At 42.9% G+C, this 12,848-nt stretch overlaps 1 protein-coding gene across 2 annotated transcripts in view; it reads left to right on the top strand.

Annotated features, from left to right (window-relative positions):
- Positions 1-12,848, top strand: part of trappc12 (trafficking protein particle complex subunit 12) — a 71,310-nt gene that overhangs the window by 7,767 nt on the left and 50,695 nt on the right. The window contains exons 2-3 of one of the 2 annotated variants that reach the window (XM_083634357.1): positions 4,700-6,038; positions 10,181-10,297. In XM_083634357.1, the coding sequence (XP_083490483.1) occupies positions 4,707-6,038; positions 10,181-10,297 (1,449 nt within the window). In that variant the 5' untranslated portion in view covers positions 4,700-4,706. Of the gene's footprint in view, positions 1-4,696; positions 6,039-10,180; positions 10,298-12,848 lie in introns of both variants that reach the window. The other variant, XM_083634356.1, reaches the window with a different exon arrangement.

Here is a 12,848-nt window from a genome sequence, read left to right as displayed (position 1 = left end):
GTTGCCTAGAGTTGGTTTCTTATCAATTCTTAATCCTCTAGGGATTTGTTTTGCACGCCAATATTCAGATAATGCTATATTGTGCCATTTCAGGCGTATCTCCTTCTTTGTCAGATAGTTCAATTTTGATGTAAGGTCATTTACCGTTGTTTCTCCTGTGGGTTGATGACCATCAAAGAGTGATTGTTTGGAGATTATACTGTGTGCTTCGTCTTCACTGAAGGATAGGCACTGCATCATCTGAGCGTGATAATCTTTAGAGTGTCCAGGCATCACCTCTTGGTTTTTATCGGTCATCTTTCTTGGGGCAATACGAGCGTGCAGTCAAGGGCTGAAGGGCGTCCTGCGGGACTTCAGATCCGTAGTATAGAAGAAAGTAGTGCCCTGTGCACAGCTGTGCTGCTAGTCCCGGGTGCAGCTGGAGCAGGAACAGCAGAAATAGCAGTAGAAAGGAAATCCAGCGCACACCAGGTTGTCAGAATAGACTTCTTTTATTTAAGTTGCATAAATATGGCGAACAACGCGTTTCGCTGTTGCTTCATCAGGTTCGCTTTACAAATGAATGGCACAGGGGTGGGTTTAAAAAGGCTGTACCATCAATTATCAACAGGTGAGTAACATTACAGATCATGTGACAGCATGATTTGCAGACCATGTGACAGCAAGAGAATGCAGTTCATACATGTTTCAAAAGACAAGTACATCAAGTTAAATATAGCAATATCAAGTGTCACAATTACATAGATTAGAAAATAGAAGAAAAAGTTGCACTGATGCAGACAATTTATCAAAACTAGAGATAACATTAAAAGAAGAATTGTCGAGTTTTGAAAGTGCACTGAAAGCATATAAGATCAAAAAATATGAACGAGATGCAGAAGACTATAAGAATGGAAAGGTATACACCTGGATGAACGACCAGAGGGACAAGAAGATGCACCGCTCCAACCAACCCAGGAGAGAGCGACGAGGCCGCAGATACCATCTGATCAACGGGACGAGTGACCAAGAGATGAGCGACCAAGGCAGAACCAGTGAATCTTCAACTGATGAGCGTTTTTTAGGAGCAACAGGACATCCACCGCTACCCTTCCAAAGAGGAAGAGGACGAGGAGGGGGAAGAGGAAGAGGAAACTACACCTACATCCCCCACAGGATGACAACACGCAGCCTGAACAAGCGGTAATTAATATATCTGACCATACACTCACACCCCAACAACAGAATGTTCTAAATCGGGGACTGTCTTTTGTACCCACAAATAAAGTGAATGCCTTCAAGCTAAAGGTAGACTGCTACAAATTTTTCAGACAACTTCATTTGAAGCATTTCTTTCGGAATTCCACTCAATTTGCTGCAGAGGGGGATAGCCTTAGTAAATTTAAGAAGAAATCAACCTTTATGCCACCAGGCACCCCTAACCCTACTTTGAACACTTTCTGTAAACTGGTTGAAAGAGACATTGGAAATGCCATTAAAGCAAAACCTATGCCCAGTAAACATAACATCAGTGTCTTGGAAAGAAGAGCCATTACAGAATTGCAGTCTAACCCTAAAATTATAATCAAAAGAGCGGACAAAGGAGGCGCTGTTGTGCTGCAGAATACTACTGATTATGTCACTGAGGCTGAAAGACAATTAAACAATGGCGAATTTTATGATTTGGTACCATGCGATCCCACTGAACGTTTTATGAATGAAAGAGATGGTATACTAGATAGAGCATTACATTTGAATTGGATAACAAAAAAACAATTTGAATTTTTAAAGGTGGAACACCCTACCACGCCTGTCCTGTATTTACTTCCAAAGATCCATAAAAGGCTTGTGAATCCTCCAGGAAGGCCTATTGTATCTAGTAATGGCTCATTGTCTGAACCACTTAGTCAATTTGTAGATTTCTTTATTAAAGATGTGGTGAAAACATTGCCGTCTTATATATCTGATACAAGAGAAGTCATAAGACTTTTGTCAAATGTAAAAATACCTGATGGATCATTCTTGGTGACATTTGATGTAGAAAGCTTATATACAAATATTCCACATAATGATGGTATTGAAGCTATGCATCACTTCCTAGAACCACAGAAAGAAGAAAAACCAGTTGAATTTCTGTTGATTTTAACTAAATTCATTTTGAATTGTAACTACTTTATGTTTGGTAAGAAGCATTATTTGCAATGCCAAGGAACTAGCATGGGGTCGCCATTTGCACCAAACTATGCCAATCTCTTCATGGGATTTTGGGAAGAAAAATATGTTTTTAATAACAACCCTTTCAGCCATGAAATTTTGTTTTTTAAGAGATTTATTGATGATATCTTTATGTGTTACACAGGTTCTGAAGAAGATCTCCATAAATTTTGTGGGTATATCAATAATACTCACCCCTCCTTGAAGTTCACCATGGAGTATGACAAAGAAAGAATTAATTTCTTAGACCTGTTGATTTCTATCAATGTAGAGAGAGAATTGGATACTTCCATTTTTCGCAAAAAGACAGACAGGAATACCATTCTTCATGCACAAAGTGACCATCCGAAAAAGATGATTGACAACATCCCTTATGGCCAATTTATTAGACTGAAGCGTATATGCAACAGAGAATCTGACTTTGAATTAAAAGCTCAAGAGATGTGGAGACGCTTCAAAGACAGAGGGTATAGCAACAGATCTCTAGATGTAGCTGTTAACAAAACCAGAACCCTAGAAAGAAAACAACTACTGTACCCTCCTCAGAAAAACATAGACAATAAAGTCACCTTTGTGTCAGAGTATAATAATGTCTCAGGAGAAGTCAAGAACATCTTAAGAAAACATTGGAGAATCTTGGATTGTGACCCTAGCCTCAAGCATCTTGCTGCCTCTTTGCCCCGTTTTTGTTACAAAAGGGGTAGAAATATCAGTGACTCTATAGTTAAATCCATGTATAGAGAACCTGTAGTAAAAACCAACTGGCTCTCCCAGGAAGTCCATGGAAATCACAAGTGTGGTCGATGCATACATTGCTCTAACACCTTTAATACAAAACATTTTAACCACCCACACACAGGAGAAAAATACAACATAAAAGAATTCATCAACTGCATGACGACACATGTAGTCTACATGCTTAAATGTCCTTGTGGTCTCATATATGTCGGTCAAACTAAACGCAATCTTAAATTAAGAATTGCAGAACACAAGGCAGCTATAAGAAATAGCAACATGGATTATGCAATTGCTCGCCACTACAAAGATAGAAATCATGGCTCTGCAGCCTCTATGAAATTTATAGGCATTGAGAGAGTCTTACCCAATCCAAGAAAGGGAAATATCATCAACCAATTACTTAGGAGGGAAGCATATTGGATACACACCTTAAACACAGTTGAGCCCAATGGTTTGAATGAAATACTTGATCTGAGTTCATTTTTATGATGTATTAACTTTATGTTTTCTACCTGCAGGTGATGCCTTGTATAGGGAGAGTGAGATGAGGCACTATATCTCCCTGGCACGGACCCCCCCCCCCCCCCCCATATATATAAAAAGAGTTGAGGTATTGCACTAGATGCATAAGCTGTTCTGTGGTTTCATGGTGACCATTCTGGAGCCTGTCCTAGGTAAATAAATGTGTCTGACCATGTCCTTTTGAAATTCTTCCACATATTTTTTTAAAAAAATTCTATTTTCTAATCTATGTAATTGTGACACTTGATATTGCTATATTTAACTTGATGTACTTGTCTTTTGAAACATGTATGAACTGCATTCTCTTGCTGTCACATGGTCTGCAAATCATGCTGTCACATGATCTGTAATGTTACTCACCTGTTGATAATTGATAATTGATGGTACAGCCTTTTTAAACCCACCCCTGTGCCATTCATTTGTAAAGTGAACCTGATGAAGCAACAGCGAAACGCGTTGTTCGCCATATTTATGCAACTTAAATAAAAGAAGTCTATTCTGACAACCTGGTGTGCGCTGGATTTCCTTTCTACTGCTATTTCTGCTGTTCCTGCTCCAGCTGCACCCGGGACTAGCAGCACAGCTGTGCACAGGGCACTACTTTCTTCTAATCTAAAGTAATATGTTTGGGATAACAGTTAATGGCTACCTTCGTTATAAAATGCAATTGCATCATATTTGTCTGTTCTCCTCCCGTTTTCCCAGTGCGTGCTGTTGTAGAGAGAAGGCGAGTCCTAGCTCTCTACTTGTTGCTCCGCAGGCAACGAGCCCCTAGAAGCCGCTCCCCCTCTCCCACTGCTCTTTCTCTCTTTTCACACTTCCAAAGGGGCAATCAACAACGTAAATAAACATTATTTTACTTTGAAATTGGTTTTATTTGACGAATGTCCGGTTTCGGAGTTCCTGTCTGCCCTTATCTGATCTGTTCAGCTTGACAGAGTCGCTCACGGGCGCAGACGGCCGCGCAGGAAAATAGAAGTCCAGGCTGGCCTGAATGGCCGCTGAGCTGAGCTGAGCGGCGCGCTGCGCGCAATTTGGTGTGGACTGACAGATCTGTTAACATGGTGTCCTAATGAAAACTGGCTGCGCACAAGGTCGCAAATGGTCGCGCCGCGCAGCTTACGTGCAGGAGACGCGTGCGGTGTGTTTTCACCGTTAAGAGTATACCCACTTCTCCAGGCACCACTACACGTTGTATATTGAAAGACTATTGATGCCATTTATTGCTTAATTGTATTGGCAGCAGCAGTGAGATGGATAGTGGCGAGGCTCCTGCCCAGCGGCCAGTTACCCTGGATATCACAGTGGAGGATGTCACCGTGGAAACCCCAGCTCCAGCCCCTCTGGAGCCGGCCTCCAGCCTGCCCCCCGCCATAGACTGTGTTCTCCTCCAGGAAGACAGCATCGACTTGGGGACAGAGTTTGTCACCCCCCAGGAGGACAGCAGCGCCACGCCCTCGGAGAGCCTGCTGGACAAGCTCAACGACCAGATGATGGAGAGCGTCATGATTTCAGACTCACCTAACAACAGCGAGGAAGATGACGTGGCTCCCATTGACTCCCTGCTGGATGGAGGAGAGGAGGCGGAGGTTGCAGGAGAGGACTCGGCTGACATGGCGGGAAAATCTCAAATTGGACAGAATGCAGCTGAGATCACAGTGTCAGTGGAGGAGCAGGAGAAGGAAATGTTTGAGCAGGAGGACGCAAAGGAGCAGAGAGTCACAGGTGAGCGAATCACAGTCTCTGTTTCAGCAGCACCTCAAGGCGACACACCGAGCCCATCTCATCTTGTGAGTGTGGAACCAGCTCTGCAGGGTGCCAAGGGGGCTGGCCCTAAAGAGGAGCCCGTGCCAGTGTGCACCATATTCAGCCAGGGCACCCAGCCTCAATCCCTGGTGCCTGACGGCTTCCAGCCCACTCTCATCAAGTCCCCCAGCTTCAGCATGGGGAGCGGCGGGGCACACGACGAGGCGGGGACCCCCAGCAAGCTGACCCCTCCGCTCGTGTGCCAGCCCAGCCCCAGCCTCAGCAAGTTCTTCACCGACAGCGGGCAGGTCAATCCGGCCTCCGACTTCTTCGATTCATTCACCACGCCCTCCTCCTTCATCTCCGTTTCCAACCCCAATGCTGAGGCCCCTCCCGGCCCCGCACCCATCACTCCCACCCCTGAACGCCAGCTCTCCTCCACCTCCTCTTCCCTCTCCACCCCTGGAGGGCCGCTAGAGTCCGGTGCTCCCACTCCCAGCTCCTTTTTTGCCCCCGCCGAAGCCACCCCCAAGGCCCAGCCTTCTCCGCCCCATTCAGCCCCCGCTCCAACCCAAGCTCCAGCACCCCAAGCGCCCCCTGCCGTGGCCCCGGTCACTCAGCCGCAGCCCTTCAACCAGCTGCAGGCCGTGTTCTTGGGCAGCGACGACCCGTTCGCCACGGCGCTGAGCCTGAGCGAGGTGGATCGGCGTCACGATGCCTGGTTGCCATCCGAGGAGACCAGGAAGATGCTGATCTCTGTGGCCACCCAGCAGTACAGCCCGGTCTACATAGAGACCAACAGACTGACCATGCCCGGCCTCAAGTTCGACAACCTGCAGGTAGGACGAGCGCTTTGGCAGCAGAATGATACTGTGTTCCTTAGTAAAAACCCTGGCCTGTATCTACAAAGTGTCTTGTTGGAACAGAGTGCAATTTCTCCTGGCATTTACAAGAGAAAGGGATTTTGTGGCTGGATTTTTAATTAACATTTTTTAAATGTGTCATTGAATACTTCCAGATTTGTACAATTAGCCTTGTTGATTGATCGATTAGTCGATCCAAAGAAAATAAAACAATTGATTAATAATTTATTAAAAAGAAAATAAGAATTAAAAAATATATATATTTACATATTCAGAGTCAGCGCCAATCATTTTATTTGCCATTTGCATTCAACTGCATTGGAATTGGGGTGCAAGGAGCTTAAAAACATAACACATACATAACAAATCACACTGACAAAGTATAAAAACATGTAGGTATAAAAGAGTAAAAGAGTAAAAAAGAATAAAAGAGACAAATGCACTTGTAGAGAGGCATACACATTTCATGTCTTGTCAGAATAATGACAAAGTGCAAATATTAGATAGATTGTTCTCCCATTTTCTCCCAAATTGTCCTTGGCCAATTCCCCTGCTGTCCCGGTCGTTGCCTCACCCCTTCTGCTGATCTGGGCAGAGACTAGCACACTAGCTGCTTCTTTTCACCTGACAGGACGTAGCGTGTGGGAGGATAACTCTATTCCCCCAGTTCCCCTCCCCCCCAAACAGGTGACCGACCAACCAGAGGAGGCACTAGTGCAGTGCCCAGGACACATACCCCACCGGCTTCCCACCCGCAGACACAAACACGGCCAATTGTGTCTGTAGGAACGTCTGACCAAGCCAGAAGTGCCACTGCCGGGAATTGAACCCGGGTCTCCGCAGTGGTGGGCGAGTTCCTTTTTACCTCTACACTACCCAGACGCGCCCCAGATATTTTAATTAATTACGATCTCTCACAAAATAAGATTTGAATCAAATGATATTGGGGAATATAATTTGAAATTTTTACAGTTTTATCTTACTTTATTTATTACAATGCAGCTCAATGCATGTATATTTGACTAAATATCGTTCAATACCGATTTTGAAATAATTTCTTATGTTTACCATGATCATAATTTTGTCCATATTGCCTAGTGCAGCCGTTCCCAACCTTTTCCGAGTCAAGGTCCACCTGAAAATCTCAAAAATGTTCAAGGCCCACATCTGACCATAAACAGTACTGTACCAAGGCCAAATAATGCATTCTCAGAGCACTTTTTATGGATCCGGGTTGTCCGTCCGTACGTATGTCCGTCCGATGTTCGTTAACGCGGTATCTGAGGAATGCCTTGACGGAATTTCATCAATTTGCCTCAAACATTGACTTAGACTCAAGGATGATCTGATTAGATTTTGGTGGTCAAAGGTCAAGGTCACTGTTACCTCTCGAACACCATTTTCAAGCTAGTTAATGCGATATCTCAGGAATGCCTTGACGGAATTTCATCAAATTTGCCTCAAACATCGACTTGGACTCAAGGATGAACTGATTCGATTTTGGTGGTCAAAGGCCAAGGTCACTGTGACCTCTCGAACGCCATTTTCAAGCTTGTTAACGCAATATCTCAGAAATGCCTTGACGGAATTTCATATAATTTGCCTCAAACATCGCCTTGGACTTGAGCATGAACTGATTAGATTTTGGTGGTCAAAAGTCAAGGTCACTGTGACCTAGGGGTGTCACAATATATCGTCCCACGAAATTTCGCGATAGTAAAACGTCACGATATGTATCGTTGAGATGAAATCTCATATCGTGAAAAAAAAAAAAAAAACATTTTTTTTTTTTTTTTTTTCAAAAGTAGACAAAGAAACGTCTTTGTTTGTTGAAGTTCAATGTGTGGAAAGTAGTTCAGTTGAACAAGTCTCTGAAGAGACACATGAGAAGTTATACAGGAGAGAAACCATTCAATTGAGTTTCTGGCAAAACTGTTTACTTGACAGGAAAAACTGAAGATGCATAAAAAATAGACTAAGAAAAGTCTTGTTGTTTGAGTTTGAAGAAAAACTGAAGATGCATAATGAGAATTTATACTGCTGAGAAACCTTTTAGTTCAAAGTAAATCTAAGTGACGGTGTAACTCATTCTATTTCAAGATAAGCCTTATCTCCAATCTCATGTTTTTTCTAGTTGTTATTGTAATAACAATTTCCCACAACAGCATGTTTTGTATTTGTGCATTTCAAATAAAATACTACTTTTCCAGTCATATATTGTCATTATTCAAGTTTAAAAAAATATTGTTAAAATCGTATCGTATCGTATCGTTATCGTGAACCCAGTATCGTGATACGTATCGTATCGTGAACTGAGTGTATCGTGACACCCCTACTGTGACCTCATGAATGCCATTCCCAAGTTCGTTAAAGCGATATCTCAAGAACGGCTTGATGGAATTTCTTCCAATTTGGCTCAAACATTGACTTTGGCGCAAGGATGAACGGATTACATTTTGGTGATCAAAGGTCAAGGTCACTGTTAGGGATGGGCATCGAATTTCGAATTTTCGAATAATCGTTGTTATTATCAAGGTCGACTTTTATTATTGAAAGTCGAAATTCGAAAAAAAAATGTTTTTGTTTTTTGTTTTTTTGTGAAATGTTGCATTGTCTCCCCTGATTCTAAGTATAGTCGAATGGTTTGAGCAAGTAAAACAATTTTTATAAGCATTTTAAGCAAGGTTTATGGAAAAATGAATGGCGGATGAAATCCCATGAAGAGGGAGAGGGGGTGACTTTGGCACCCCTTTGGCACTCAGACCTGAGCCTACTAAATATTTAATGAACCACTCATGATTGTCAAAACTGTTCTTTATTTTCGAAAATGTCAATGTCATGTAACATGTTCTTTACTTCAGTGGTGCAATGCTTGTTTGAGCTAAAAATCCACAGCAGAAGCTTTTTCTATTAATTAATAAAGCCTTAGATTTAGAATCAGGGGAGACAATGCAACATTTCACTCACAATTTTTTTTTTTTTTTTTTTTTTACATTTTTTTTCTTCTCGAATTTCGATTAAAAGTCGACTTTGGCCAGCGAATTTCGAATAGTGTTTTTGCTAGAAATGCCCATCCCTAGTCACTGTGACCTCTCGAACGCCATTTTCAAGCTTGTTAACACCATATCTCAGGAATGCCTGACAAGGGGTTGTCTGTCTGTAACCCCTTGTATATGTTCATTGTAACAGGGCGCTCTTGAAAATGAGAGCTTGCTCTCAAGAGCCTTCCCTGTATAAATAAAGGCAAAATAAAAATAAAATAAAAAAATTTGAACCATTAATTTGAACCATTATATTATCTGACAATTACATCCGAAGTGATTAACCCACTAATTTGTGCTTTTGCTGGCAGTAGATTGGCTTTAATGTGTGTTTGGTCTGGTCACTAGACTCAGTACTGCAACATTAGCCACTGCGTTGAAACGTGTCTTCAAACACACACATCCACTGGCTCCCTGCTCCCACAGCATGTGCTTTTCCTCATTAAACATTCTGTGAGCACCCTCAGCACGAACATCTAGCCAGCGTAACAGCACTGATTAAACATCAATGTTGTTATTCACCAGAAGGAATGTAGTGTGTGTGCCGTGTCTACCTCCTAGCTCAGATCTTATTCATTATTATTTGAATGTGTTTGAATCTTTGATTGAATAATACTGATGTCCTGCTCGGAATAAAAATCAAGGTTTTTCCCTCGACCCTGGTGCTTTCACCCGCTAAGAGCCCATTTCCAGCGAACCAATTACCGTAGACCCACTCAAAGGCTGGATCAAGGATTAAAAAAATATCTTTATTTTGTTTTGGAGTCTGATTTTGTTGCTTAGAACTCTGCCCCGGCTCACTTTATTGAGTTTATTGTTTGGACGTTACGTTGCAGGCCACAGGTTTTCACCGCTTGTCAGGCGGAACAATATGTGATAATAATTCCTAATCACCCAGCCACTCATGGTGACAAACGGGATTGACCGTCATTGACCCCCATTCGTTCTGTGTAGCTCACCGGATAAGTCACAGCTGGTATGCACTGGTACTGTAAGGCACTGTGGAGCAAAGTGTCCTTTCGCATTGTGCTGAATGGGTGTGTGTGTGTTTGCGTGCGTGCGCGTGTGTGGTTGCAGGGCGATGCTGTGAAAGACCTGATGGTGCGTTTCCTGGGAGAGCAGGCATCCATGAAGCGACAGGTCCTCACCGCCAACTCCGTAGAGCAGTCCTTCATCGGCCTCAAGCAGCTCATTGTAAGTCAGCCACTAGACTTTTTATGCGCATCTACTTCTTTTATGTTTGTGTATTTGAGTCTCAAGTCCACACAGACCATCATCCACTGTGAAAGGAAAATATGCCACATTCAAATAAAAAAGGAGTCGTTGCCATATGTTCTCCATAATTGGCATACTTAGTTGGCAAGGTGTTGACTTTGGATTACTTTTTTTTGTCTGTAGAGCTTCTTCCTTTTTCCTTCTTTTTGTCTAGTAAACTTTGAACCCTATGCCCATTTTTCTTCATTTACTTTGCGTTTGCAAAAGCATTTTGTGGAAATAGCTTCCAAGCATGTTTAAATCTTGTCAAACTTTATTTGAATACACAACGAAACTTGGTGTGCTTCACATAATCCCACAATAAAAATCACTAGCCTTGTACCAGGGCTTAAAATTCTGCACGGGATTGCGGGAATCCCGCACATTTTCAATTTATAAAGGGGGAGTAATCCCGGAAGGGTTTGCGCAGGCCGATCTATGTTTGTGCGGAACGGTGCTTAGCAAGCGAAACGGCTGTCTGTCTGACCCACTGAGCACAGACTGTCGAAAGAGAAGCAGGATAGCCAAGCGAATGTGATTGGATGAACGTTTGACACTAGGCCAATCAGAGGCAGATAGGGGCCTTTGCCTAGCCTTCGCCATCATGGGGAAAAAAATATCGGCTACGGGAGAGTGACACACGGACGGAGAGGCGAGACTCTGAGAAATGCAAGAGTGCTCAAAAGAAACGAGTAGACCGCGAAAACAAAGCTTTAGTTTTAATCCAGAGCAGGCAGACTCATGTTCAATCATTGGTCTCACGAGCAGTTCAACACCAGTATGTCTCGTGAAGTGTGATGCGATCCTGACCAGCTGTCTATGGAAGCGCCACACATGAGCAAATGCACACACTCAAATCCAGACTGAGGGCACACACATTCACTGCCCAACGACATGCAAAGTTTGCATTGCGAACGATGGATCGATAGATAGAAAGACAGGCAGGCAGGCAGAGAGACAGACAGACAGACAGAGTGGGAGCTCACTTCTATCAAGAGAAAAGGAGGTTTGTTGGCTGAGAAAGCACTTCATTTTAAGATGCACATTTTTCCAAAGCACTCTGCTGTATGCTATTTTTTAAATGCAGCCATTATTAGCCGTTATGCAGCCATTATTAGCCATTATTAGCCATTATTAGTAGAAAGAGAGCACATGCATTATGCCCACACATTCTCTCTTTTTTTTCATACTTTGTTTTTATTCAATTTTTCCATTTTTAAATGCAAAGGAACAGACATACATGTACAGTACACATGACAGAGACAGACATTAGTGGAGGGAACAAATACAAATTCAAATACAATAATAATAGGTCCTGAAGGAGCACTTCCATCTTCTTCACATCTAGTTTACAGAATTGCTGTGGGTTGCATATGAGACATTCAAAAATCACATCCCATGGGGATTATCACATGGAGAGAACGGGAGAGGAAAAAAACACACAAAAAAAACACAGTATACAGAGTGAATGGATCAACTATAGGTTACCCCTCACAGAGATCCCTTGATCTACCCAGATACAGAGACCATCTCATCCAGTGGTTGACAAATTTGTCCATGCATAGTCTCAAAGAAAAGGTCAGACTTAAAGTTTCCATGTTGTAAATTTCCTTTACAAGCCCTATCCACTCTGATTTTGTTGGAGGTTCTACATTCAACCACTTCCTCGTTATATGCCCACACATCCTCAACCAGACACACACACTCGTATGCTAAAACTAAGCGCTTTAATGGCAAGACACATTTTAAATCTGCTTTTAACAGAGGTTCAGTTGGGTCCTAACAGTACACCTTTCCCTCTTGAGTTAAATGACAAAACAGTACGTTGCAACAACTTGACGGCCTGCAGTTTGTGTAATTGGGCTGACCTCTTGAGCAGCCGGCCTACTTAGTGAATCCACCTTAACTCATTGAGTGCCAGCCACTTTTGGAGAACGGATGCTCCCAGTGCCAGAGTTTCAGAGCGTTTTCAGTGATTTCTCGAGGCCCACAGAATATTGTGTGATATTACTATGTAAACACTGAACACGCACAAAGAACGATGAGACTCTATTCTATCATCTGCAAAAAAAAAGTTTATTGATCCCATTTTCCGTTCTTTAGTTATGAGCCGGAGAAGATAGCTTGATTCATCCAAAAACAGCAATTTTTTTCTAGAAGCTGAGATAATTGGCCTTTTGTGAAATTAAACATTTCAAGCACATCACTGACTCTGAAGCTAATCTTTTCTAATGTAGTCACACCTCAAAAATAATTTCCTTCAATAAAACAGTGAAGGCCAGGGAATTCTGTTTGGCAGAATAATATTTTTTAGCTACAACCAGCAGCGCTGGCCCCTGCGTGCGCTGCTGGTTGCAGCTTCTTGCTGGTCTTGATTTGCTGCTGGTGGGCATCGGATATTCTGGCTTGCGTTTGTCAATCCTGTCCTGCTGCCTGGGTCTGTCTGGGTGTTGCGCGCTGCTCTGCGTGCCCCCCCCCCCCCCCCCCCCCC

This window comes from Poromitra crassiceps (assembly GCF_964638095.1).
Source record: "Poromitra crassiceps genome assembly, chromosome: 3".
NCBI classification, from domain to species: domain Eukaryota; kingdom Metazoa; phylum Chordata; class Actinopteri; order Beryciformes; family Melamphaidae; genus Poromitra; species Poromitra crassiceps.
This window is presented reverse-complemented; position numbering and strand designations above follow the sequence as displayed.